This window comes from Rhagoletis zephyria, unplaced genomic scaffold (assembly GCF_001687245.7).
Source record: "Rhagoletis zephyria isolate East Lansing unplaced genomic scaffold, Rhagoletis_zephyria_1.1 Rzeph_scaffold_01234, whole genome shotgun sequence".
NCBI lineage: Eukaryota > Metazoa > Arthropoda > Insecta > Diptera > Tephritidae > Rhagoletis > Rhagoletis zephyria.
Genome location: NW_016158318.1, coordinates 81,802 through 109,572, shown reverse-complemented (window position 1 = coordinate 109,572; position 27,771 = coordinate 81,802). Strand labels below are relative to the sequence as shown.

General features: G+C 34.0%; 1 protein-coding gene across 3 annotated transcripts in view; it reads left to right on the top strand.

Annotated features, from left to right (window-relative positions):
* The window catches only part of HnRNP-K (Heterogeneous nuclear ribonucleoprotein K), a 106,609-nt gene that overhangs the window by 10,319 nt on the left and 68,519 nt on the right, over positions 1 to 27,771 (top strand). For all 3 annotated transcript variants that reach the window (XM_017616625.1, XM_017616622.1, XM_017616623.1), the window contains exon 2: positions 4,895 to 4,967. Coding sequence is in view for 2 of the 3 variants with exons in the window: in XM_017616622.1 (XP_017472111.1) it covers positions 4,961 to 4,967 (7 nt within the window). In the remaining variant the exon portion in view is untranslated. The remainder of the gene's footprint in view (positions 1 to 4,894; positions 4,968 to 27,771) is intronic.

The following is a 27,771-nucleotide window of genomic DNA, read 5'->3' as shown; positions in this document are numbered from 1 at the left end:
AAAAAAGGACCGTGTTCCCTTGAAATTTCAACGAAATTGGGGCTTGGAACTTTAGGCTCAGCGAACTTACGACGGCATGCATTTTTATTATATTTATAGGAAGGGCAAAGGAATGGTAAATAAATACAGGGAAATACATCCATATGTAAGTATTTTTCTAACTGAATTACAGAGAGTATGAATTGAAAAGTATTAAATTTTCCTTTCATCGTGATTACAACCTAACAAATTTGGAAACATCGGAAACCATCGATATATCGATGTTTTTCTGGCGATGTATTTTAGCATCGATGTTCATTTGTCCGATGCATCGAAACATCGATGTATCGATGTTACTCCCCAAAATTTGCATCCCTACCCAAAGCTCATCAAAACATGCGAAGATTAAATCTAANCATCGATGTATCGATGTTACTCCCCAAAATTTGCATCCCTACCCAAAGCTGTAGCGATGTAGTTTTACATTGCGGGTGAGTTCCAAAACAGATTCGACCCCTGTCGAGTCTCCCGTGGACCCCTGGGGGTCCACTGAACCACTTTGGTAATCACTGTAATATACGGACTTTTTTTATTTAGAATAACGGCTATTTGGTATACAGGTATTTAAAGCTATGAATTTAAAAAATACATCAGGTTTTAGTTGAGATATTCGCCTTTGACCACTATGTTCTGTAAATTTCCCAGTACTGCAAAGCTTTTGCCATTCATCTTGGAGTGGCCAGAAGTGATTTGTTCGCTTACGGTTCAAATCGCAGCTCAATTCGTCCGGATATTTATATCCACGTATCCCCTAGGTAGCGATCGAACACCCGTGTGGGAGCGAGCTAATGTGACAAGATGTATAATCCCGTGTGCGCTGGGTTTGTGGGTCCCTGTACGTTAAAACCCTACCCAATGAAAAAAAACCATGTCTCGGATGATACCCCCTTCTTTTGACGACGATCACGGCAAACGTAGAAAGGATTATGAGTTGAGGGTATGCACCTGGAATATCCGGACCCTTAATCGGGGTGGTGCCGCTGCCCGGTTAGTTGATGTCCTCAGGGGAAAATAAAGGCTGACTTCATCGCCATCCATGAAATGCGATGGACGGGGCAAGACAAGGTAAGCGTGGCCGATTTGTCTCATTGTCCGATTAGGCTCATATTCGAGATATAAATATATTGGTAATGGTAGCGACAATATCTACTATCGCACAAAAACAGCTTCAAGGTGGGGCTGGAGTCGAGTTATTAGTAAAAATCCTCAAGTGAAGTCAATCGGATACAAAAAGGTTCAAAGTCAAATTATCACCATTAAATCAATCACCAGAACGATTGCGGTCTTGCTTTATACCCTGCAGGAAATGGATCTAACTATAAGCTAACTTTAAGTTCATTAGGAAGGAACTAAAAGTCATTTATTATCTGTATATATTCTTTGACGAAAGCTTACTATATTTGTATGGCGATGGCCGCGAAATAGTCGAGGGTGGTTACCTCTGCATTAGATGTAGTCAAGGGTGGTTACCTCTGCATTTGATGTAACTAACTTGTAACTAGCTACTGTTGGACATAAAATAGCAATAGGAAAAACAAAATATTTTTTTTAATTTTTATTTACTTTATTTTATTACATTTCATATTTGTTTACATATTCTCCTGTAGGTGGTCCCATATTCCAACTCCGTCAGACATAACTTCAAAATGATAAAATGAAATTTCGATCTTCCTTTTATTTGTCCTCAATTCGAAAAAGTATTTGCGAAGTGCAAGATATTTAAATAGAAATGGGTTTAAAGAAAACAATCTCATTCATTACTCCTGCATTACTTGTCAACTAGTTTCAAGTTAGCTTTTTGTAGCTAACTACGGGTTATATATTTTATAGTAATCCCGCAAAAAAGCTAACTACAACTGGGTTATTTTTTATCAATTGATAATTTTTTTCTGCTGGGAAGCGACTAAACAGAATAAAGACAATTCTTGATAAATGACTACAAATTCATTTGTAAGACTTCTAATGTATTTCGTCTGAAATAATATTGGATTTCTGTGGACTAATGAATCAATTAATTAATTAATACTTCCCCATTTTGAAATTGCCATAAACTGTACTATACAGATTCAAGGAGGATTCATCTTCGGACCAGATAATTGTTGCCACAAGAACTTCTTCACGGACATAACGCTTTCATTAGGTTATTTAAGATGGCAATGGAGGATATGCTTTTTGACGGCCATAAAACCAAACGTGAACGTGAATTGTTGGTAAAAACGTTGGACCAAATGCTCAAATAAAAAATTAATTTTGGCCGGGGCGAAGTCAGCAAGGTCTGCTAGTAATAACATAAACACCGGTTTCTGTTTTTTTTTAACTCCTAACTTCAATTCCAGTTCTGCTTAGACACAAAAATTTAAAACCAAAGGTTTGTCTCTGCGGGATGGCATTGGTGTTATTGAAGAGATTTAAAATAATTAACTCAAATGTAGGATAACAAATATTTGAAAACAATTAAATTCAGTCTTGTAAATAAATTAAGGATTCATATCTTAGTGTAATATAATCCGCATTTTTTTAATAATTTTTAATAATAGTAAAAAGGTGACAACTAAGTCGATGCATTAACACTACTGGAAATATGAAAATTTCGAATTCTGTTCAATCCTTGAAATAAACTGAATAAGAAACAAAACATTAAACTGTACTTTGATTTTTTGTTGTTTTTGGAGCATATTTGGAAGCATATTTACTAATGTTTTAATGTTTATCTAAACGCCTAAAATTGCTTTTTTCCTGCTTATTTTCTTCGGACCTGCTCATCACACATCACTTTAACTGAAACACCACTTTGCAGTTCTTCCAGAATACTGGTTAATCAAAGAAATGCAAAAAGTTTAAATTTTGTGTGCATGGCATGCATAAACAAAGAAAGTTGTAGGTGTAGGTATCGAGGTAAAATTGTTTTGAAGTTGCACTTATAAAGGTTACAATTTTTTGTTTCAGACGCTTGCATTAATCAAGGAATTGCACGTATTGAGGGTTGCGGTTACCGTGTACGCACTGTATATATTTTTCATCGGATAAACAGAAATTAACGAAAAACGCGTTTTTATACCTTAAGTCCAGATTGTGTTGGGGTATTCAAAATTCTAAGTATGCATATTTATTGTGCATCATTAGATCTATAACTTTATCAGTCACACGGGAGGGGAACGGTACATCACGGTAGGAGGTTTAGTTTGGGTTGAAGTCTCACGCTGACGGGGTTAGGGTTTCGATGCTTCCTCCTCCTAGACGCAGTTAAAAGTTAATTATTTAAATCGACGAATAGTTTTATATCAACTTTTGTGAACTTCTCTTTATGTGTTTGTGTACAACATACCTCTATTGGTTACAATAATTTTAAGCTATAATAACAATTTTTTAGTAATAATTATTGGTTTTGAAAAATAAAAATTGTATAAATTCTATGTAAATTCCCCAAAGAGCCCCATTTGAAATGGTTGAAACGAATATATGTAACATCAAAAGCAAATCACGAAAATTTGGTTTAAAATTACAGTGCACACTTTCTTCTTTTATGGCTAGTAGGTTTTTTAAGATTGGTCCAAAAAATCATAATAAAGAAAACATTGCAGGTATTGAAAGCACAGAAAAAAATTGTTAAAAGGAAAATGTTCCCTTTGACGTACGTCAAAGGTCAAGTAGAAGTGGGAACTTCTATTACTGCCCATTGATAGCTCGGTTATATAGCTTAAGAAATAATATGTATGTTTAGAGACACTTTTCCACAAATATTCCCATGTGCGGCTTCAATGATTCAATGAAGAATAAAAATGTATTCGTTATTTGAAATTACTTGAATGAAGAATAAAAATTTATTCGTCATCCAAAATTAGAAAAATTATGAATAAAATTTTATTTTTTATTTCAATAATAATTCATTCAAAAACGCTCAAGCCTGTATTATGGAAGATATGGCGCTTTATTAACCGGATACAGTACAGTAGATCTCCTCTGGTAACAGAAAAATACCTTTAAGAAATAAGTATATAGATTGTAAACTTTTACTTGTCACAGAGGGGTTCAAATACATATAAATTTTTACGGTAAATCATGTTGTTCCTTGTAGCTATCCATTGGGTATGTCGTTTGGGCTACCCTTTTGGAGTTTGTATAGGGCCGCCAAGCTTATGATTTCCAAAGTCGTTGGGATTTTTAAAGGAATTTCTTATTATATTCTGGTGTCTGGTGTTATATTTCCGGGCAAAACGGATCTCATTTTTATCCCTAATTATCCCAGCTCAATCCTTCTCAACCAACACCCCTCTCCCGTTGGTCTGACCTTATTGAAACAGCCCGTTTCCTGGGCCTACCGTTAGTTGAGCTTGGTAATGGTTGATGGATGAACCGAAATAGGCGGGGCTTAGTAATGCCGCTACAACAACAACATCTAGCTAATTATTAGATTTATGTATATCCTTTGATAAATCAGTATTTAAAAAGCGAATTTGACCAAGTTTAAAATAATAAATCTTGTTTTATTGCTTTATTTCTCTTCAGTTAAGTTAAAAACTTGACAATCAAAAAACTACCAGAGCTATCACTGAATCCATCGTTCTTAGTCAAATTTTTCACGAAAATTGGACTAAGATTCAGTGATAGCCCCGTACATTAACACGCTTAATTTTTTTTATAGCGAAACATGTAATTTAAGAGTTTCCACACTGTGCTACATGAACGTACCTCCATCAATAGAATGTCAAAATCAAGTATTTTTTTCCTCGATTCGTAACTCGTATCAGCCAGCATACAACAACACTGTTAACTAATATTAGCATTGAAATCTCAAATTTTCCTTATGCAACTCAAGAGCATACGTTAAAAATGCTATCTTGTCTATTCTTTTCAGAGCCTACAAAGGTTACAATCGGGTGAAAGATTTTCGAATAGTCAAGTCAGCGTCTGCACGCCAATTATGACTAGTAAGTACACAGATATGCTTGAATGTGTCAATATTTGTAACTTTCTAGAGGAAATTTTTTATTTGTTATGCTATTTTATGCACTTATAAGTTATTGTTGAAGCTTATTGGTTGTCGGAATTTCTGAACTGTTTTGCTAATCGTCCTTTTTTCTTAACATCAGCACATAGTTAACCCTTAGCCCATAGCTCTTGTCAGAACTATTAGATAAGGCGTAATTGAGAGAACTCAGTGCGATTCTCTTGTAAAGGACTATAATGTCAAAAAATATAAACAAACGAAAAATTTTTTTTTCAATTTCACGTAGAGAGCCAGTTCGAAAACGCCCATTCCAAGAAAACATTCTAAGAATGCCCTACATCAGAATTTGATTGAATAATGCCCTGTTTCAGAATTTGATTGAAAAACACCCTTTCTCAGAATTTGGTTGAAGAACGCCCTATCTCAGCTGCCGATTAAAAAACGCCCTATCTCAGAACATTTTCAATGTATTTTCAGCTGAGATAGGGCGTTTTTGAGCCGAATTGAACACCCTTTCTCAGAATTTGGTTGAAGAACGCCCTATCTCAGCTGCCGATTAAAAAACGCCCTATCTCAGAACATTTTCAATGTATTTTCAGCTGAGATAGGGCGTTTTTGAACCGAATTCTGAGATAGGCCGTTCTTCAAACAAATTCTGAGATATTGAGGCGTATTCTGGTTTTCGTACGAATCGAAAATTTCAAATTTTTGTATCGAAAATGATACGAAACTTTCGTGATTTTTGATTCGTACGAAAACAAGAATATGCCCCATTGTTTTTCAATAAAATTCTGAAAAAGGGCGTTCTTCAATCAAATTCTGAAGTAGGGCGTTCTTGAAAAGTTTTGGAATTGGCTGCCGAGACAGGTCGATATTCTGCTCAGCTGTCGATATGTATTTCTTACGAGAGCGCTGTCAAAATCAATTATACTTTGTTAAATATCCTGTGATACCTTTTGATCGGAACCACATATCGCACACTTTCTTCAAAAGAGGCACAACTGAAATTTTGGAATTTTTTAAATTATGCGCTAAGAATGTACACAAGAGCTTTTATCTACCTTTCAGCAAAGGCTGGAGCAACTTTTTGTTATAATTTGTTAAAAAAAAACATAAGGTAAAGCCTCCCTTGCCCATATGATTATCATGTGCTAAGAAATAGTTTTTCGCATTTTCTGACACGTGTAATTTAGAGTTGTGCCCCTTTTGAAGACGTGTGCGATATGTATAATTTGTACGGACACACATAAACCAAAATTCTCCAGCGCATTCACCTTGGAACTCACTACCTAGGATGTGTATGTTACCGCGTCTGAGTAAAGATGTCCTCGACCAAGACTTTCGTTTCGCTCGGGACTAATTGAACTGCAATATTAAGATTTTAAACTATTGGAAACCGTCAGGAACCAAATTTAGGTCACTTCGGGCCGGTTGTTCAATGTCAGGTTAACAAAAATCAAAAATGAAATACAGCGACTGCTTTATCGGTCACATTTTATATGCATGATGTCGAAAATGTCGATAACGATGTTAACTGGGAAGTAGTGATAACCAGACATTGAAAAACCGGCCCTTAGTATGTATATACATATTTTGTCAAAGTAGAGGTATTCAGTTATTGAATTTGTGCTGTTATTTATGGTAAGACCTAGGTTGCTTATGTCATCTATAAAATTTAAGCCATACGTTTGTACATATAGATTTCATTCGCACTCAGTTCACATAAAGCCTGCTATACGGTTCAATGCGAACTTTTTATTCTGACCAATATCTTCGTTATTTCTTAACTTTTTGCAATAGTTGATACATGAAAAGATAGAGAATTAAAATATCTTTCAGAATTATAGAATAAAAACTAATTTAAAATGCATAATATGCCTTTTTTCAAGCTCACACTCAACTGTGTGCGTACGCAAAGCATTCGCATGTGAAAGACAAGTTTTGACAGATGTGTGTGAGCGTCCATAAGAATACAAATGGAATTCTTTGCCTTTGCTAACTTTCACGCTCATGCTCGCATTGAACTGTATAGCAAGCTTTACTAAACATAATATTTTGGCCTACCTGATAAACGAAAATCTGTGTTACGTTACCGTGGAATGCCGGCTAACGGCGAACTCACCACAGCGAAATTACCGCTGTCCAAATTAGAACACCCGCCAAAGCGAAATGCGAAGTTCGCTCGGCGGCGTTTCGTGGCGATAGATTTATTTCTATCGCTCTGCTGGGCGATGGCGGCAGTACATGCCAAAGGTGGCCGTATGTTTTTTTACTTTCAAAGATTTAGAAGAAAACAGCATGGAACACGAATTATTTTTGATGGTTGAAAAATACAGTGAACGATTCGTTAAATCTGGCTTAAAATAAAATAATTTATTATAATTCCCCATTGCCTTATATTTACATTTGTTATCATTTCATCATTTCTAAATATGGTTTCGTTTTTCAAAATATGGTCACCTCACTTATAAGTGCGACGAAATGGTATCAGCTGTTTTCGCTACCGCTCTAATTCTGTTAAAGTTGGCGAAATAGCAGGGCGAACGGTGAACGACGGCATCGCCCAATTCGGCGAACTTCGCCGTTCGCCGGGTATTGTGTTTCAAGCATTGCCGTAAGAATCTTAAGAAGCTGTGGATTTTAGATTCCTAAGTTTCGACGTTACGTAAATTTAGAGCAGTGAGAGAGCTCGGTTAGCCAGTTTTTTGTTAATTTTCGATGCTTTTTTTTGATAGGACATTTGTAGCCGGCGAGCAGTAAAACACCTAAAAAAAATATATAATATGTAGTAAAAAAATTCTCGCATCTGGCTTAAAAGTACGTACATACATAAATATAATCTCAATCAAAGCTCTTGTGATAATTACTTTGAAGTTTAAGTTTTTGAAGGAGACGTACGTAGTTGGTGTTAATAGTTTTTATTTTTTTATATTTTTAAATTTACCGCCCAATTCTGTGTTTTCTTGATAATTTTTTTGTAAATTTTATCAAGATTTTTATCAAGTAGAAGCTTCCTTCGCATTCTGTGTCAATATTTATAAAACAAAAAGCTCTACGACTTCCACATTAGTGGAACTGATTTCCACATGAGTCGAACTGATTTCATTGTCACATATGAAAAGTATGAAATTAAAAGCGAAAAAGCTTTTGACTGCCGTAGCCGAGTAGGTAGAGATGTCGACTATAATTCCGTGTATAGCAGGTTCAAATGCCGGCACATGGAGTATTTAATTGTTAGAAACAAATTTATTAATATACAGAATTTATACATTTCATATGAAATTTCAATTTGTCAATAGCATTTTCAATCTTGATAATTTATCAAGAAAAGAGCTTTTGATTTCTGTGCTAGAATACCAATTCTTGATAAATAATAAAAAAATGACAAATTATAAAGATTTTCAATTTATCAAGTGCACAGAATCGGGCTGTTAATATCTCTAAACGTTAATGAGTAAAATTGACTTTTCATTCCGTATACATTTGTCGTAAGTAGCTTTTACTCACCACTTTGTTTTGTCCATAGAACATACGACAATACTAAGGTATTCTTTTTTAACGATGATAATTTGATGAAAAATATATTTTTTAAATTTTATGCTTTATAAAAACAAAAACAATACTTAAATTCAGTATTTTGTACATTTTCATTTCATTCATTTCATTGGAGACTCAGTGCAAGTTAAATTAAAAAAAAAGAAGTTATTTAGTTTAATTCCCTATTTTAATTGTGTCGCAATAGCAGAGGACCATCGAATTGTCGTAAGTTCGAAGTTTTGCGATACATACGACAAATGTCTTGTGATTAAAAAAAGATTACATTTGTATGGGAATTTGTCGTACATATCAGGGTTGTTGCGAATTAAAAGTCTTTTCCGGATAATAAACAAACCTCTTATCCAAATTAAACAAGTTTGGTACCAAATGAAGGAAATGGCTAAACGAGCAAAGCCTCCCATTGAAAAATATTTAAATAAAATAAAAAATGTTAATTAAATACCATAGAACAAACCTTGGGTCTGGTATATGAATTTCTGTAGTATTAATTGATAAAAAATACAAATAGAGGTGGTAACCTTCTTTCGTTATGTCTGCTTAAAAGCTATTTCAGTCACAGAAGAAAGGATGAAAAATGAATTACAAAAACAAAATCGAAAAACGCTGTTGACCTTACAGGTTCTCCAAATTCAGAAACAACCAAAAGAATGAGATTGAAGAATTCCTTGGAAATCAACGGTGTTTAAACAACGATCTTGCCGTAATGCAAGATTGTGAAGATGGAAGTCAGGAGGATACATCCGACATTTGCAGCCCGATGCAATTCTCAAAAAAGAATTATTGCACCGCAATAAAAAAAATAAATATAACTGAAAGACCTCTCAACTGGTGCAGCGTCAATCGAAAAGAATTTACAATTTTGGCAAGTTTAAAGTTTTTTAAGTTTGTCGCCTCGAGCGAGTAGTTATTTAGTGGCGCAGGTTTGATTTACGACCCTTAAAAACTTTTTATACCCGAGCGCACTTGTGCACAAGGGTATACTAATTTTGTTCACATAACGGTTGTTTGTAACAGCCAAAACGAATCGAGATAGATATAGACAAATGTATACATAAATGCTCAGAATGAATAGAGAAGTCGATTAAGCCTCCGTCCGTCTGTCCGTTTGTCCGTCTGTCCGTCCGTCCGTGTACACAATAACTCGAGCAAAAATTGAGATATCTCAACTAAATTTGGTATGTAGGTTTCCATTTATCCAAGGTAGGTTGGTATTGAAAATGGTCGAAATCGGACCGTAACCACGCCCACTTCCCATATAACGGTAATTTTCAGAAATACGAAAACTGCGATATTTTAGAAACTACTGAAGACAATTCACTCAAAATAGATATTTACAATAGGGGTATTCTCTCAGTCTTGCAAAGCCCTTGCATGGTGCACAGATTGCACGGATTGCTCGGTTAAAACCGGTTTTCGTATGGGACAGCTTTGCAAACCGTGCACCGTGCAAGGGCTTTGCAAGACTCAGAGAATACCCCTAATAAGTTTTAGACGAAAAATAAGAATATTATAAATTTTTGTAAAATGGGCGTAGCCATGCCCACTTATGGTTACATGTGTATATCTTGGTAACCGCTGCACCGATTTCTTCCAAACTTGGCACAGTTGTTGGCCTTGGTACGCGATACCAAATGGCCGAAAAGTTTTAAAATCGGACAATAACCATGCCCACATCCCATATAACGGTAATTTAGATAAATACGAAATCCTCGATAAATCAGTAAATATTAAAGCAAATTTATTCAAAATTTATCCTTGCGACAATTCTTAACCAAGAAATACATTTATGATAAAATTTTGGAAAATGGGCGTGGCACCGCCCACTTATGATCACATATATGTATCTCGGTAACCATTCTACCAATTTGTACCAAACTCGGTATGGTTATTGTTCTTGCCACATAAAAGCAAAACGTTGAATTATTAAAATCGGACTAAAATTGAGGCCGCTTTTCATATAACGGTAAATTTCAGAACTGCTTGAAACTTCAAAATTTCGAAATTTAAGGAGTCTACTCAAAATTGATACGCCCCGGCTTACCATGTAGCGGTAGCTTTCGGAAAGGTGAAAGTCATATATTAAATACTTGCGCCGGGTATTTAATGTTCGGCTCTGCCCGAACTTAGACTTTCTTACTTGTTATTGAATACAATGTTCCAATTTTTAAATTCAAATACTAAAAAAAAACATGATTAAAAATTACTAACCTTTCCATTTTTATTTAAATAAATCACCTAATTTGCTCACCTAAATTAATTCTTAACAAGTAAAAAAATCAAAGTTCGGGCGGAGCCGAACATTAAATACCCGACGCAAGTATTCAATAGAGTTCTTTCACCTTTCCGAAGACTACCGCTACATGGTAAGCAGTGGTGGTTTTACGTCTATTTCAAACATCTTCGGTAGAACGTTCAGTTAGATGTAATGAGATAAACTTATATAGATATATGTGGGCGGCACCACGCCCAATTTGCAAAATTCCATAATAATGTTACTTCTTTTCAAGGGATTGTTGTTAGTATAAATTTTTGGTAAAGTTAGCTTCCTTAAATTTCGAAATATCAAAGTTTCAAACATTTCTGAAATTTACCGTTATAAAAAAGTGGGCGTAATTTTAGTCAGATTTCAAAACTTTCAACGTTTTGTCTTTATGTGGCAACCACAATAATCATACCGAGTTTGGTACACATTGATAGAGCGGTTACCGAGATACACATATGTGGTTATAAGTGAGCGGGGTCACGCCCATTTTCCAATCTTTTATTATAAGCCAATTTTTTGCTAAAGAATTATTGCAAAAATTCATTTTGAATAAATTAGATTCAGTATTTACTGATTTATAGAAGCTTTGGTATTTCCTTAAAATATCGTTATATGGTATGTGGGCGTGGTTATTATCAGTTTTTCTAAATTTATGCCGTTTGGTGTGTTTTGTGAAGGCCAACAACTGTGCCAAGTTTGGGAGAAATTGGTGGAGCGGTTCCCAAGATATACACATGTAATCATAAGTGGGAGTGGCTACGCCCATTTTCCAAAAATTTATAATATTCTTATTTTCCGCCTAAAAATGATTGTAAATATTAATTTTGAGTGAATAAGCTTCAGTAGTTAATAAAATATCGCAGTTTTCGCATTTCTCAAAACTGCCGTCTTATGGGAGGTGGGCGTGTTTATCGTCTGATTTTGCCCATTTTCAGTACCATCCGTCCACCGCTCAAAATAAGTACACATACCCAGTTTCGTTAAGATATCTCAATTTGTACTCGAATTATCGTGTGCACAGACGGACGGACGGAAGGACAGACAGTCACCGCTTAATCGATTTCTCTTTTCATTCTGATCATTTATGTATATATTTGTCTATATATTTCTCGATTCGTTTTGCCTGTTACAAACAACCGTTATGTGAACAAAGTTATAATACCCTTGTGCACAAGTGCGCTCGGGTATAAAAATACTTGACATCCGCATTCGCATCCGCATCCGCGGATGTCTAAAATTCCACATTCGCAACATCCCTGGTACATACATATGTGACGCATTTTCAGCACACAACAAAAGGTATACCCAATCATTAATATTATGTAACATACGGCAAAATGTACACGAAATATCTCAAAAACTAAGGGAAATAAAAAAATGGATTGCAGAAATCAAAGAGCATGTCCGACTTAGTAAATTGCATTAAAATTTCAAAATCGTGATTTAGCACATTCGACATCCGTTTTCTGAGGCGACGATTTTTACAGAACTGAGGGCTGTACACTCGATTTTCTTTTTAATTCTGTTAAAAAGTTGAAATTTTAATGCAATTTTGTTGCAATTTTATGCAAGTTTTCGTAATTGATAGTATGACATGGTAGCGACGATATATGACATTCGTTTTATAATAGACAACACTTTTTAAATAATCAATGTCAATTAAAAAATATGTAGTCTTATTTTGTGGACCCGTGCATGTACAGTTACGAGCAATAAAATAGTAACAAAATTCAATTTGATATTAGACCTGTTTTTTTTTTACACGCATACATATCTGCGTTTAAAATTTGTATCGGGCCGTAGGCGACAAACTTTACGTGCGCTTATCAATAGTTGTCGATAAAATCAAAATTACTTGTTTTTAAATGGAATTTGTCGATGCTTGTTGTTTTATACATTAAGCGTAGATGTATATGAGTGTAAAAAAACACGCCTATTATTTGTAACAGCTATGATCAGAGACTTAGCACCAAGATTCAAAATGATATTGTTTGCAACTTATGTTTATTTATGTATTTTTAATAATTATAATTTTCATTCAACAATTATATTGAGTTTGATTGAGGCTGTTTTTTATGAAAATGTTTGCGAAAAGAAAACAATTTACATTTTGGTACAAGTTATAGCTGCTATTTCGGAAAACATCACATCTCCTAACCAGGCTTCTTCATCTGGGACTCGATCCATAGACCCCAGCCGCCTAAGTCAGTAGTATTACCCAATGAGCTAAGTTCGTCACGTAAACTATTGTTGCTTTTTCCACTTTTTTCATGTCTTAAGCCAACTACAATCAAGCGCAGCTTTTCCGGTGCTATTTTTACTTGATGATGTTGTTGGTTTTGTAGATTTTTGTTAATAATTCTAGTAGCTATAACTTCTACCAAAATGTAAATTGTTGTTTTTTCCCGCAAAAATGTTCATTAAAAACGGCTCTCGAGGGGGGCTTTAACAATTTTTTCCCCATATAATCAATTCCCCCCAAATATGCCTATATTGAATTATTATTTTTTAAACGCGAGTGCTTACATACAGTTGTCAACAAAATAATATGAATGCAATATTTTGACCAGTTTTGGCTATTTGTCCTTTGTTCCTTGTCCTTGTATAAAAGTCAAGCTGGTTTTACAGCATTTACATTTCAAACTTTGTACGAAAATTAAAAAAAAATCTGCAAATTTTCACCAAAATTTAAAATTTTTAATTAGAATCTTTAGAAAAAATTTGGTATGCAGTTTTGTAGCCCATTTAACTCTAGTACAACAAAGAGCAAGTTTCAAGTTGGTAACAAAAATACCGTTGATTTCTGAGAATTTTTTTGGTTGAAGGTGTTTCACGTTTTTTCCATACAAAGTATAGGTTNCCATTTAACTCTAGTACAACAAAGAGCAAGTTTCAAGTTGGTAACAAAAAACCCCGTTGATTTCTGAGAATTTTTTTGGTTGAAGGTGTTTCACGTTTTTTCCATACGCCGATTGATATTGCGGCGGCGGCGTCGTGAGTCTTACAAATAATCGGCGGCGGCGGCTACGCCGGCGCAAGTTGCCATTAGCCATATACCAAAGAACGTAGAAAACGAATTCTTGTTAAATTGTAACGCAAAATATAATTAAAAAGGTGCCTAATAGATATTTGGATTCGGTACATATGCTTGTTTATTGAAGTACTTTAATATAAAAAATAATCGATTATCCAATCAGCTAATAAAAAAATTAAATCGGATAACCCCACGGCCATAATTGTGTTTCAAACTAGTCACTACGATAATCACTTCACCTTTCCTCCCAAATCACTCCGAAACACTTCACTCGAAAATTAGCAAATGACAGCACTGCTACCAATTAAAAGGGTCATTCCATACAATATTTACAACGCAATATTTTTTATTGGTGTGAAGCATTTTTTTACTTTCTTTAACGAAAGAAAGAAGACACCTATTTTTTTATTTCGTCATGATATTCGAAAATATCGAAAAAATCTCCGAAATTTCGAGCTCACAAAGAATTGTCTTTTTTTATTTTTTTTTGCAGTTAATAAACTACTTGTTGGAGAAAATCACTTAAGCAATCAAAATGTTCGTAATTACTTCGGCTTTCCATTACAGTGGTAGACAGATTTAAATAAATAATTGTTTGCATTAACAAATTTCATTTTTATATTTTCTTATTTTTTTATATAATATGCACTGTTTAATTGTTGGCTTTTTTGTTGCAATATAAATAGTGGTCAGCTTTATGGAGTACACTGTGGAAATTTGAGAATGGAAAAAACAAAACTGTAGTTACGAGTTTTTTTCATGCCTGCGTACTTAAAGGAGCACTGGCAACGCATGCGCTGAAACTTTATGTACGTAGGCATGAAAAAAAATCGTAACTACAGTTTTGTTTTTTCCATTCTCAAATTTTCACAGTGTACTCCATAGAGTTTGACCGCTATTAGATTGCAAAAAATAAATAAATAAAAACAGTGTGTAATAAATAAAAAAATATAAAAACATTTAATTTTTTTTTGCAAAAAATTATTTATTTAAATGCAACTAATAATGCCGATCATTTGCTACCCTGAACTAGTCTACAGTAAGCTGAGCTCTAAATCTGCTCATAAAATTTATGTTACATTCAACCATGTTACACGCTATGTGTTCGGGTTGGCAAAATTTGACCATATCTCTGGTTGGAGAATGAGTTTATTAGGCTGTGAAATTGCTAACTATCTGAAAGCCAGAAACCGCATTTTTCTCTGTCGACTTATTTTGTATAAGGAGCCTAGCTATCTATATGACAAGCTTATTTTCCCAAAGTCAGCTCGAACTAATGACTTGATAGTACCAAGTTATAATTATCAAACCTCCGCACGGCTATTCTTTGTCAATGCTATTCGTACATGGAACTCTATTCCAATGTCCATTCGCAGTAGTCTAAAAAAAGCAACTTTAAGTTCATTTTATATTCGTACTTTAGTTAAAACAAATATATCCATCCGTATATATTTTGCATAATTATGTGTTTCGCTATCTGAATATATATTTTTCAGTCAATATGGATAATCATTGTGTTGTATTATTTTAAAGTTTGTGTTTATTATAAATTTTAGTTCTAAGAATTTGCATTATTGTTATTCTTATGTTTATTATAAATCTTAGTTTTAAGAATTACTATTTATTTTATTTTTCTGAAACTTCCTGTTACTTGTACTATAAAAGATCGTAGATCTTATTGTACTAATGTTTCTTTTCGCAATAAATGAAATGAAATTAAATGAAATCTATCTCACATTCTAATACAAAGGCGAGGTAATTACGCACATTTTGCTTACTTAACTGATTTTATCCGGTAAACGGTTTATTAACTGCAAAAAATCAAAAAAAAATACTTCTTTGTGAGTTAAAAATTTCGGAAATTTTTGGGACAGAATGTAAAAAAAATATTCACAAAAAAATTAAATATTGTATGGAATGACCCAAAAATAGAGTGACAACACAGACCATTTTGCATTTTCTCATTTTAGTTCGCAGGTTTACTTTTTAGTAACAAGGTAAGCAACTTATCGTTGTAAAAGATTTGCGCTTTTTGAATAGTTAAGTTAAATAATATATTTTACTAGTGTATTACAGCTGAAAGCTGGCGACCTGGTGCGTTTTCGACCATGCAAATGCTCGTACAAAAAAAAACTATACCCCATACAAGAGTCTGATAATAATAATAATAATAATAATAATAATAATAATAATAATAATAATAATAATAATAATAATAATAGAGTGGCGCTTACACATATGTTAGTGTTTGGCCGAGCTGCTTCTCCGATTTGTGGCGTGCGCCTTGATGTTTTCACACAAAGTGGAGGGACCTACAGTTTTACGCCGACTCCGAACGGCGATTGTATTTTTATGAGAAGCTGTTTTTCATGGCAGAAATACACCAGGAGGTTTGCCATTGCCAGCAGAGGGGCGATCGCTGTTAAGAAAAAAGTTTTTTTCGATGTTGCTTTGACCAGGGCTTGAACCCAGGCGCTGCTGAGTGGAAGCGCGCACTGCTTACCACTACACCACAGCGGCCGTCGTTTTCTCTTAATACCTAACTTTAAAATTTTTAACAATATTAACCTTCCGACATTTTAGACGCAATTGACGTTCCAGTGTTTGTACAGTGGTCGAAAAATTTACAGTCGCACCACATATTGACAAGTTTTAATTATTCTTTTTATCATAAAAATATAGTTCATTATTTAACAAAACTCGTGTAAATCCAAGTTTCAAACTTTGTGCAATTAAAAAAAAAAGTTTCGAGCTTTTTAATTAGATTTCTTAGAAAGATTTTGAGTATGCAGTTTTTTAGCCCATTGAATTCAACTAGAATATAGTGCAAGTTTCAAGTGGCCTAAAATTACCCTTAATTTTTTATTTTACTGAAGATGTTGTCCACAGCGCGGAGCGGAAACTAAAGCTTTCCGCTTGCCACACATTCAAAGTAATGACATCGGGAACATGGATCGGAAACTCGGCATTTCGACCATGATCAACAGCCTGTCCACAGCGCGGAGCTGAAACTAGGTCTTTCCGCCCGCCGCACACGAAAGTAGACCGGAGACTAGGCTTCGCCAGCTACCCAACCTGTTATTTTATATTATTATTACTATTACAAATTAATATGTATAATTAATCTACTCTGTAATATATCACACATACTTAAATATATAAATGTTTTTTGTCAATAGTCTGTAAGAAAACATTTTTCTGTAGACCAAATAAATAAATAAACCGTATAAACTTATAATTGTGTTAACGCAAATTAACTGTCAAAATTTGTATCGAAACTCGTTTACACATTTCTGATACATTTTTCTAGTGTTGGGAAGTATCGAGTACTTTTGAGGATCGAGTTCAGAGTACTGAGTACTTTCTTTAAATATGCACTTGTAGGTAACATTTCAATGATTAGTGTAGAAATCTCACAAGCTGGCAGCACTTTATTCAAATTAATAATATTAATCCCAAATTACGTCAAATAAATGGCAACTTGAAAACTAATGAAACTTCAAATTGAGTACAATCATTTCTAAATACCGGTAAATGTAAATAAAACTCAGTACTTTTAAGTATATGTTCAGTACTTTTAAGTATCCTGATTACATGTATCTAAGTGATGATTGGAACAGAGAATTTTTGAGTACTGAGTACTTTCGAGTTCTTTTAAGTTCTGAGTACTTTTGAGTTCTTTTAGGTTCTGAGTACTTTCGAGTTCTTTTGTGAGTACTGAGTACTTTGGAGTACTCAGCATCGATACTTTTAAACATCGAGTCCGAGTCGACCCTTTTGAGAATCGAGTTCTGAGTACTTTTGGTATCGATACTGCCCAACACTAAATTTTTCCAACGATTTCACTCAATAATCTTGATAAACTAAAGCCAAATATTATCATTAGTATTCATACATGCTAGTAAAATTCCAATAGGATTTTTCTCTATCTCATCATTTTATATTGGGAACTATGGGACTCGGTGACTTACTTTAAAATCAGGTGCACTAAGGTCCTCAGCGTTCGCTAGTTGATACTCGTCAGGTGATTTTTCGGCTGTCACTGTAGTTTGTGCAAATTCGGCAACCGGGCGGGCAGAATTTTTCGGGTTAAAAAAGTTTTTGTTTAGGTGATTCACGTACATTGAAAATACACTTTAAATTAATTTCATCTCAAAATTTGGATCAGTAAGTCGCGTTCACTCTAAATGATATATCATGCAAAATGTTGAAAGAAGCAATTGAATCCAATTATTTTTACCCTTTCGAAAGCTTTGAACCCCCAAAACCCCTACCCGCGTTCGCCCCTGAAAGATGGCCTCAAACTCAATAAAATTGTTGAGTATAATTGTTATAAGGCAATAAATAACAAAAATAAATTATAATTTTCATATAGTTCGATCCATGACAAAAACATAGTAAGGTAAACTCATATATGTAATACTTCTATATTGCTAGTACAATATGATCGCAATGAGTTTTTCATTCGAAATCAAAGAAAGACAGCCTATGAAAATTTTTGTGATTGTAGAAGTATACGTGTATATTTATAAACTACTACATAGAATGAAGTGCCATATCATAACAGGGCCGGTTCCGGGGATTCCACAAACAAACACAAATTTGATGGTCTCAATATTTCCTTCACGCTGAAATGTATATCGAGCCCTAGCCGCGAAAATGAAGTAAGACAACTTTTTTCAAAATTTAATTTTGATGCATAAATGCCTCCTAGAGCACATGCATCAAAAAGTAAATAAAAAAAAATATATATATACATTATTTTAGCGNGTTCTCGAGGTTAGAAGACCGTGACATACGAACACAACATTTTTATTAATATAGATTATTTTAGCGGTTAGGGCTCAGTATGACGAATTTCTCTGATTATTTGGAAATCTCCTCGTTATTTGGAAATCTGAAAAATTGGAAGATAGAAGATCTTTTCCTAACAAAGACAAAACTTATTTACACATAGAGCGGTGTGGTATTTTATATGTTGGCCGAATCCACTAAAGCACGTTATTCAATTCCCTTCTATGCTGATTGACGCCAATTGGAAATGCCAACTGATGCCAAGTCCTTCTCTAACTGGTATTTTTATCCTCTGCCACCACCAACGGCCGCAGCACTTCTCATAGATTTACAAAAATTTTATTTTTTGTTAATTTTTCGTAAGAGTTGTTTTTAAATAAAAATTTATGAAACCGCTCCTGAATTTTGAAAAGTAAAATTGTCATTTTGAGCATGATAAAAACATAGCAAGGTAGAACCGTTCTCTCAATTTGTCGGCCATGATTTTTTTTTGAAGTTTGCCAACATTTTAAAATCATATAAAAGTGAAATAAGTGATAAAAAATTGAAATTGTTCGAAATTGTTGTTGCTTGATATTGAAAATGAAAATGTGTGTGTGAGTTTGTGAGTAAATTTAAAAATTAAATTGTTTGGAAACGTCAAGAATTTTAAAAGTGACTCTCAGCGGTTCTACCTTACTATATTTTTATCATGATTTTGAGTACACTCTCTTTTCGGATATCTCTTTCTTTTTTCAATATTTCGGCACTCTGATGTTGGGGAATGTACTTTGAATGTACTAGCAATATATAAGTATTACATATATGGGTAAAACCGTTCTCTCAATTCGTCGGCCATGATTTTTTTTTTGAAGTTTGCCAACATTTTAAAATTATATAAAATTGAGAGTAAAAAAAAGGAATTATTCAAAGTTGTTGTTGTTTAAGATTGAAAATGAGAATGTGTGTGTGAGTTTGTGTGTAAAATTTTTAAATTAAATTTCTTGCAAACGTTAAAAAATTCCCCTCAGCGGTTCTACCTTCCTATTTTTTTTATCATGGTTCGATCTACAACAGAAACTACATAAATAAAAGTTTCAAATATTGCTCAAAGTTAAATTAAAATCAATTACAACTTTAAACTATTTTCATAAAAATTTCAAACTTTTTATTCAGAATTTTAGAAAATTTTCGAGTATGCAGTTTTATAGACCATTCAATTTTAATATAATAAAAAGTGCAAGTTTCAAGTAAGTTATGGTTGTTTTTTTATTTTATTTTTTATGTTGAGGGTGCAACCAAATTAAAGAATCACACGTTTTATGCGTTCCTTGATTAAAAATATAAATTTTGGTTTGCTTTTTTTTTTTGCTTTTTTGCCTTTTTTGACTATATTGCCTTTTTCTACCTTTTCTGCATATTTTGCCTTTTAAATATTCTCTTCATTTTTATACTTTTATGCTTAACAACACTGGAATTCGTTCCTTTAGCTGATTGCTTGTTTTTCTTCACCTTACGTAGTGAGGACATGGTGAATTCATATAAGGTGGTGTTACCGGCGAAATTAGATTTTCGTACTGTTGTCATGTGGGTATAAATTGTTAGTTTAGTTTTTTGCTTTTGTGCTGCCTTATATGAATACATATCCAGAACTTTCGGAAAAGTTGCGGGCAACCTTCCTCTTTCTTACAAAAGAAACCGAAAAAGTTAGGACACTTAGATCACCCCGGAGATCCCCAGATCTGAAGGGACATATAGTATGTCCCATTGGTCGTGAAGTAAAAATCAATTACATATTCGAATTTTGCAAAGGAGTTGGTTTTCTAGGAAAAAAATAATTTCTTTTACTTTTTGGCTTATACTTGAAACCTAATATTTTGTGGTAAATTTCAAAACAATGTCCATCATATTTTAAAGCAAAATAATTTTTTGCAAAAGGCACAGAATGCGTTTGTTCGCTGATCCTTGCCTTCTTGTTAGCAAACAACACACCTTACGTCCCGTTTCACTTTTGCGCTTAGGCCAGTCTTTGACCACTTCTAGTGATGCTCTTTGTGGTCTCATATAGTGCTTCATTATTTTATTCCCTTGAATTTTACTATATTATCGATTGCCTGGCACTTCGTCTCACTCAGCGCTTCTGCGAAGGCTTTATTTTTATGAGCGAATTTTATATGCTCCATCGAACGGCGTATCATCTCGGGATGGCTGTTCAGTACTAATAACAAAATTAAAGCGAATTTCTTCTAATTTCTTTCAACTAATTACATTCGATGGCACCGAGAAAATGGGAAATGTAAAGCCCAGTTTCCAGCAGGCGGTGAACTGTCACAAAATAATTTCCAAATACGCCTTTAAACCTAGAAGTACTTTCTTCGTCGAATCGACGAGCTGACGACGTGTGTTTACGCATACAAAAGTAAGAACGTACTTCCAAGGATAATTCAGCCAAAGAAGTGGAACAACATTGCCTTTTTACTTAGTGTATATTTCTGACTGTTTGATCAAATTCAGCATCTTATCCAATTGAAAATTTCGCCTGGCACATCGCAGTTGGGCGATGTAACTGACAACAAAACATTCCCGCATTCTAATATGGATTAGTGAACGTCGGAAGAGTTTAATCGTCGTTTGGATTTACCACTTCAAAGTTACTGGCTCAGGTGGCTGTTACATCTTTTGTAAAACCTGCACTGTATTCGCAGCTCGATTTTAATTTCTGCTCCATGTTCTAGGTCTGCAGCGTTCTCTTCAAGAAAAGCAATGTCTTATCGTGCAATTTAAAAGCACGTTCATCGCTATCATCGGCATTCACCAGTTGAGCAATTTTTGACTTTGAGTTGTAAAAGCGGCACGATCTCGGCAGTTTGCTATAGTAAACTATCACAATGCTGCAAAAGCACGAGCAAAGACCGCTGGAACTTCACGAAAAATGAATTAAAATCGATAAATGTATATAATATAAATCAATGTGCAATAATAATCGATGATTCTCTGAGAAGCACTCACGCAAGCAATCCGCCAAAGGGTGAAAATTCAAATTTAAAAAATTAAAATTGCGGGTTTCTAAATAAAAAAAAAAAACGTTTATCCTTCAATAGACAAGAACAGAATGAATAAAAATTAAATTCAAATTTAGGGCGTTTTCTTTGCTACTCGCGAATCTCATTTCCCGCATCCCTCAAACAGCAAGAAGAGTGCAAAGAAAAGGCAATTTTTTCTAGAAAAGAAAAAAATTTGGGTACATATACATAGATACATACATACAGTGACGAGCAAAACTGTAACATGGTGTGACGGTTTTTATTTCAGTCACCTCTAACTATCCAAGTTCTCGCGACATTCATACTTTTGTTGTATATTCTGATTGGTACACCCGTATTCCCTCTCTCAGAACGATTTGAAGTTAATCCAACAACAATAATAAAACCAGCAGACAAAAATGTAAATTAATGCAAATGTTACAGATTTGCACTCACTCTCAGTTTTGCATTTTACAGTTATCTTTTACTTAGTTGAAAGTCAGATGACCTTTTTAAGTATTGTAATTTATTCAAGGAGTGATAACCAGTAAATAACGTGGAAAAATTGTGGAGTTTGCCACAAAAAAATGTTAAAGACTAAGAAAAAATATAGCCAAAATTGTTCCTAAGGACGAAGGAAGTTTGTCGAAAAGTATTACGGTGCGATATCTTGTGAACAGCGATGCAGCCACTACTACAGAAGCGCTTAAGGTCCTAAACTTTAATGCAAATCAGTCGACAGCGAGGCGCAGAATTGTCAAATTGAGCGTAAAGAGAGCATAAAAGAAGATAAAAGTAATTTTGATCAAAATACATGTGCGAGTGGTGGGGTATCATTTTGCTGCATCGCACGAAATCCGCACCGATGCCGATTTTGATATGGTAGGCCTTTCAGAATGCAATAAAAACACGTTTTTAAGTTTCAATTGTAGGTTGTTTGGTCTGACAAGACTTAATGTAAGGCAAACTGTGAATCACAGTGGTCGGTCAATAATAGTTTGGGGTTGTATTTCAAAAATATTGTTGGTCCCTTAGTGGGAATAATGCGTAAGGAACAGTATATGTTCATCTTTCAACAAAATGTGCAAGATGTAGTCGAAAAAATGAGAGATTCTGATGAAAAATCATCCAAAACACACAGTGTATGTTCGCAAAGACTGCGCAAAACACCGATTCATACATTTGTTTTGCTGTTACTTGCTACTGTTACTGTTGCGTGAAGCAAAACTGGATTGAGTGGACGATATCGCACAAACGATCGAACAATTTTTTGGTTTTCATGAAACAAGACAATCTCAATACGATATCGTCCAGACGATTGTCGTCATACGTGATTCATGCCCAGGATACAAAAGCAAAAATTTTCTTATTTGAAATGATCTCCACAGTCCGCGGACATGAATCTCATCGAGAACTTGCGGAATCAACTAAAATCACAGCTTACTAAGTATCCAAGTCCGTCCGATAGAGTACATGAGCTGTGACAGCAAACTAAGGATATGTGGTAGGCTATATTTCCAGAATTTTTACAGAGATACACATCCCGTATGCCAAATTGCATCCAGGAACTAAAACTAAAAAGCAAAAGAATATTGAACATTGTATTAATAGTTATAGTATTAATAGAAAAAATTGTCAAAAACTTACTAAAAATGTATGAGTGCAAAATTGTAACATTTGCCGTAATTAAATTTTTGTCTGCTAGTTTTATTATTGTTGTTGGATTGACTTCAAATCGTTATGAGAGAGGAGGTACAGGTGTACCAAGAAGAATATACAACAAGTAATAGCAAAAATATGGTCCATTATGCTCTAAAAACAATCTGTGTGAAAGAGGACATTTTTTAGTCAATATCTTAGACTCGCCCAAGTCCATCAAAGTTCAAGTGCTAACAAATTGTTTCTTAGCTTACTTTGATTCTCCTCAAAAAAGGTCCAAATTATGTAGGACTAATACTTTCAAAAATAATTGCAATTTTAGTAAAAAAAACTATTAATTAATATATTTATTAAATTTAGTTCTTTGAGCACATTGAACTTTGATGGACGTGGGTGAGCCTACGATATTGACTAAAAAATGTCATCTTTCACACAGATTGTTTTTAGAGCATAATGGACCATATTTTTGCTATTACCAATGAAAGTTCTAAAAAAAGGGGAATTTTCGGCCACACTAATATTTACGACTTCATAAGCATAATTTAATCCTGCTTTTCAAATGTAAAGTTGACGTTAGAAATTAAGTGGTAAAATACAGAAAGCAGTTTTATGAAGATTGATTTAGTTTTTTTATCCGTTCGTTTGATATTTTATGCGCGCAATGATCATTCCAGTTGCATGCCTCACCTGCTGCTTCGGAGTCGAAACAGAAGTGCTACTTAATATCCTAAAGTTATTAATGACACGTTACTCTCTTAAGACCAGCTATACATATGTATGTATGTATTTTATGTAGATTTGGTGTACTATTGACAGTAGTACATCATTGTAATTTTGTTACCATGGAAATTAAAAAATATGGATAAAATGGTCAAACAATAAAATGCATTCACTTGAAGGTGTTGTGAATGTTTTTTTTATGTGAAGATTGTGACCATGATGATACATATGTATGTACATACATAAATACATTAACCACATACCTTGCAGAAAAAAATTATCAATAGATAGGATATTTATATTATCACTTTGGAGTTATGTCTGACGGAGTTCGAATATGGGACCACCTACGGTAGAATATGTAAACAAATATGTGATTTAATAAAATAAAGTAAATAAACAAAAGAGTAAAAAAATGTGTTAGTTAGTTACAAGTTAGTTGGCATCTAATGCAGAGGTAATCACCCTTGACTCATCAATGACAGAGGTAACCATATAGTTAGTTTTCCTCATAGAAAATATACAGATAATAATGACCTTTAAAGCTGGGTTGTGCAGGACTTGGCCTTGACTTGACTTACCTAGAGACTTAGAAACGATTACTCAGCGTGTCAACTATTACCGTTTCTCTTTCTTTTGAATACACTGGATCACAAATTTTAAATTTGTTTTTGTTCTCCAGACGCCACAATCTAATTTCTATGTAGAATTGCTCGGTTATTCCGAAAATCGAGTTAATTATTTTTTCTATGGATACGTTTTCGAGATATTTGCAATTTGCCGTTATTCAGCTTAAAACAAAAAGTGTTTCCACTTAATCACGTATATCTTACGAACCAATTTAACGATCTTAAAATGATATACGTCAAATCAAAGCCAATAAAATTCTCCATAAACCGTATATATGTTACCGGCCAAACCGATCTTAAGACAAACTAGTTTTGCTTAGGCTAAACTAGATTAGGCGCCACAGTATTTTTGCGTAGAACTCCTTTTTGTTTAGGCGGCCTTCGGCCGCGTTTCAAAAAAAAAAATAACCCTGATAAGTGCAACTCCAGGTACGCAGTCCACTATATTGTTGCGTCGAACTTGTTTCCGCGGTGGACGGATGTATCGGAGCTAGGAAGAACTAGTTCAGCCTAGGAAAAACTAGTTTGTCCTAAGATCGGGTTTGACAGGTAACATATACATTACTTTTCGATTTCCCTGATAGTTTCTGAGAAATTAATTAATCATTCCAGATTTTTTTTATTGACGAAGAAATGGAAAAAATTCAAACCTCACAGGGAAAAAATTACTAAAATTAAAATTTCTGTTTTGCACTTGTGTTAAAGCCTGTTCCTTTGGGAAGAAAATAAGATACTAGTTAAGAAAAGGGATGTATAAGTATGAAAGTAAGGATTGGTCAAATGAAAATGCGCAAGAATTTTGAAATTTGAAATATGAGCAGGAAAGAGTGTTACTCATACGCTACGTACACCTGTATAGGTAGAGTGCTTGCATTGAAAGCAAGAGGTGTCAGAAATGATTATATAATTTCTCAGAAAGTATCAGGGCTATCGAAAATTGATGTACATATATACGGTGTATGTAGAATTTTATTAGATTTCATTTGCTGTACCTCGTATTAACAATAATAATAATAATAATAGATTGGCGCTTACACATATGTTAGTATTTGGCCGAGCTTCTCCTCCGATTTGTGGCGTGCGCCTTGATGTTGTCACACAAAGCGGAGGGACCTATAGTTTTACGCCGACCCCGAACGGCGATTGTATTTTTATTATTACTATTATTACGATTATTTAATTGGTTCGTAAGATATACGTAATTAAGTGGAACCACTCTTTTTTTAAGCTGAATAACGGTAAATTGCAAATATCTCAAAATTTATCCATAGAAAAAAAATTATCTCGATATTCATAATCACCGAGTAATTATACATAAGAATTAGATGGATAGTGGCATCTATAGAACATTTTTGCTGTAAACCAGTGATATCAGCACTTGTATTTGTACACTTAAAATTGCAAACGTTTAATTTGTTTTTACACGAAAACGGATACAAAATTACCAGTAAAATAAATGTATTTACGGGTATCAAATCGTGATTGTTTTTATTTTATTTTCTGTCTTTTTGAACGTTTGTTTTTCGATTACCGGCTTAATTACATTTAAGGTATCCACACACCTATGCGATTCTGTAGGTGCGAATCTGTTCCGACAAAATTTACAACAATGCCGACCATAGTTTTAAATGAGGAACCACACACGATTTTGCGGCAGCGATTTATTCGAACATTCACAGTTCTCCTTTTGGTCGTGCCGAAATCGCAGACTCCGCATTTTGAGAACGAGAAAGGTCAATAGAAGGATTTTACAATACTAAAACAAAATTGAACCTAAGAAAACAAAATATTTTTTTGTTTGTCTATAAATTTCCAGTTTTTACTGCGATAAAATCACACAGATGTGTGCGTACTTGCGGTTTCGAAGCAGTAACGTCTGTAGCATCAAAAACGGTGCGGATTCGTTGCGCCAGAATCGCATAGGTGTGTGGATGCCGTTATACAAAAAATTATATTTGTAGGGGTTTTAATAAAAAATGAAGTGGCAGCATGATTCTCTCACGTCTCTCCTTGCACTTAGAAATTTAACTTAGAAATCAAAAAACTATAGTTCTCCGAGTTTCTAAGTCGAAGTGGTTTCTTGGGTTACTGGTACGCGCTGCTAATTTGCCAGATATACAATTTTCAAGGCAAGTCTAAGTCTTCCATAACTGAGCTTTTAGTTCCTTCCTAATCAACTTCAAGTGAACTTATAGTTAGATACATTTCCCGCAGGGTATGTCCTAGGAATGTTAATCCCGGGATCCCGGTCTTTAAGGTCTCAAAAGTAATCTTGGCAAGTAATCCCGGCATTTTCGGGATTTGTAATTTGCACTGATAGCAATAATAGAAACTCCTTTTCTTGACCAGTATTGGCTATATTTCTTGTTTTATTTAATAATTAATATTTTTTTATAAATGTCCAGCTCATTGTACATATAACACCGCGCGATAGTAAATTTTAAACACAAATATCAATATATTCGCGAAACCATGGGCCAAATATAGTAAAATTGCGTTTTTAAGTTGTTTTGACGTCAGTAATTCAAAAATGATTTGAAAAATTCAGAGAAATGTGCTTAGAGAGGAAGTATGGGTATAAAACTAAGGATGAAATCCTCAAGAATTTAAACATATTCAAGTTTCTAGTGCAGAAGGGCTGGTAAATATTGAAAATGTCATTTTAAAATTTTATCCTTGAAATTTCGCAATATTTGTTCGAATTTCGTTCTTCTAACTTTGTCAGCTTAAAAACTACCTATTCGTCCTGGTGAATCCAAAACATTTAAATTTTTTAAATGCTAAAGAAATTTCCTTAGCATTGAATTTTTTAATAATTTTTGGAATTAATCATATCTTTGAAATTACAGAGTCCTTCAAAATAAATCCTGCGGTCAAAGGGAAAAAAACGCCACTTTAAATAAAAAAGTAGGTTTCAAACCATGGTACAATAATTACAGGTATTGTCTTCCTAGGGAGTTTTGCTTCACATCGAAATTCGTGCTCCCTTATTTTCATATTGACGCGTTCATTGTTGATTCTTTTACTTTTATTTGGCTTTGCTTTTAGTTTTAGTTCAATTTAATATTTATAATTTTTCAAAACAAAAGAAAAAACGTTTGAAATTAAAAGTGGAAGTACATAAC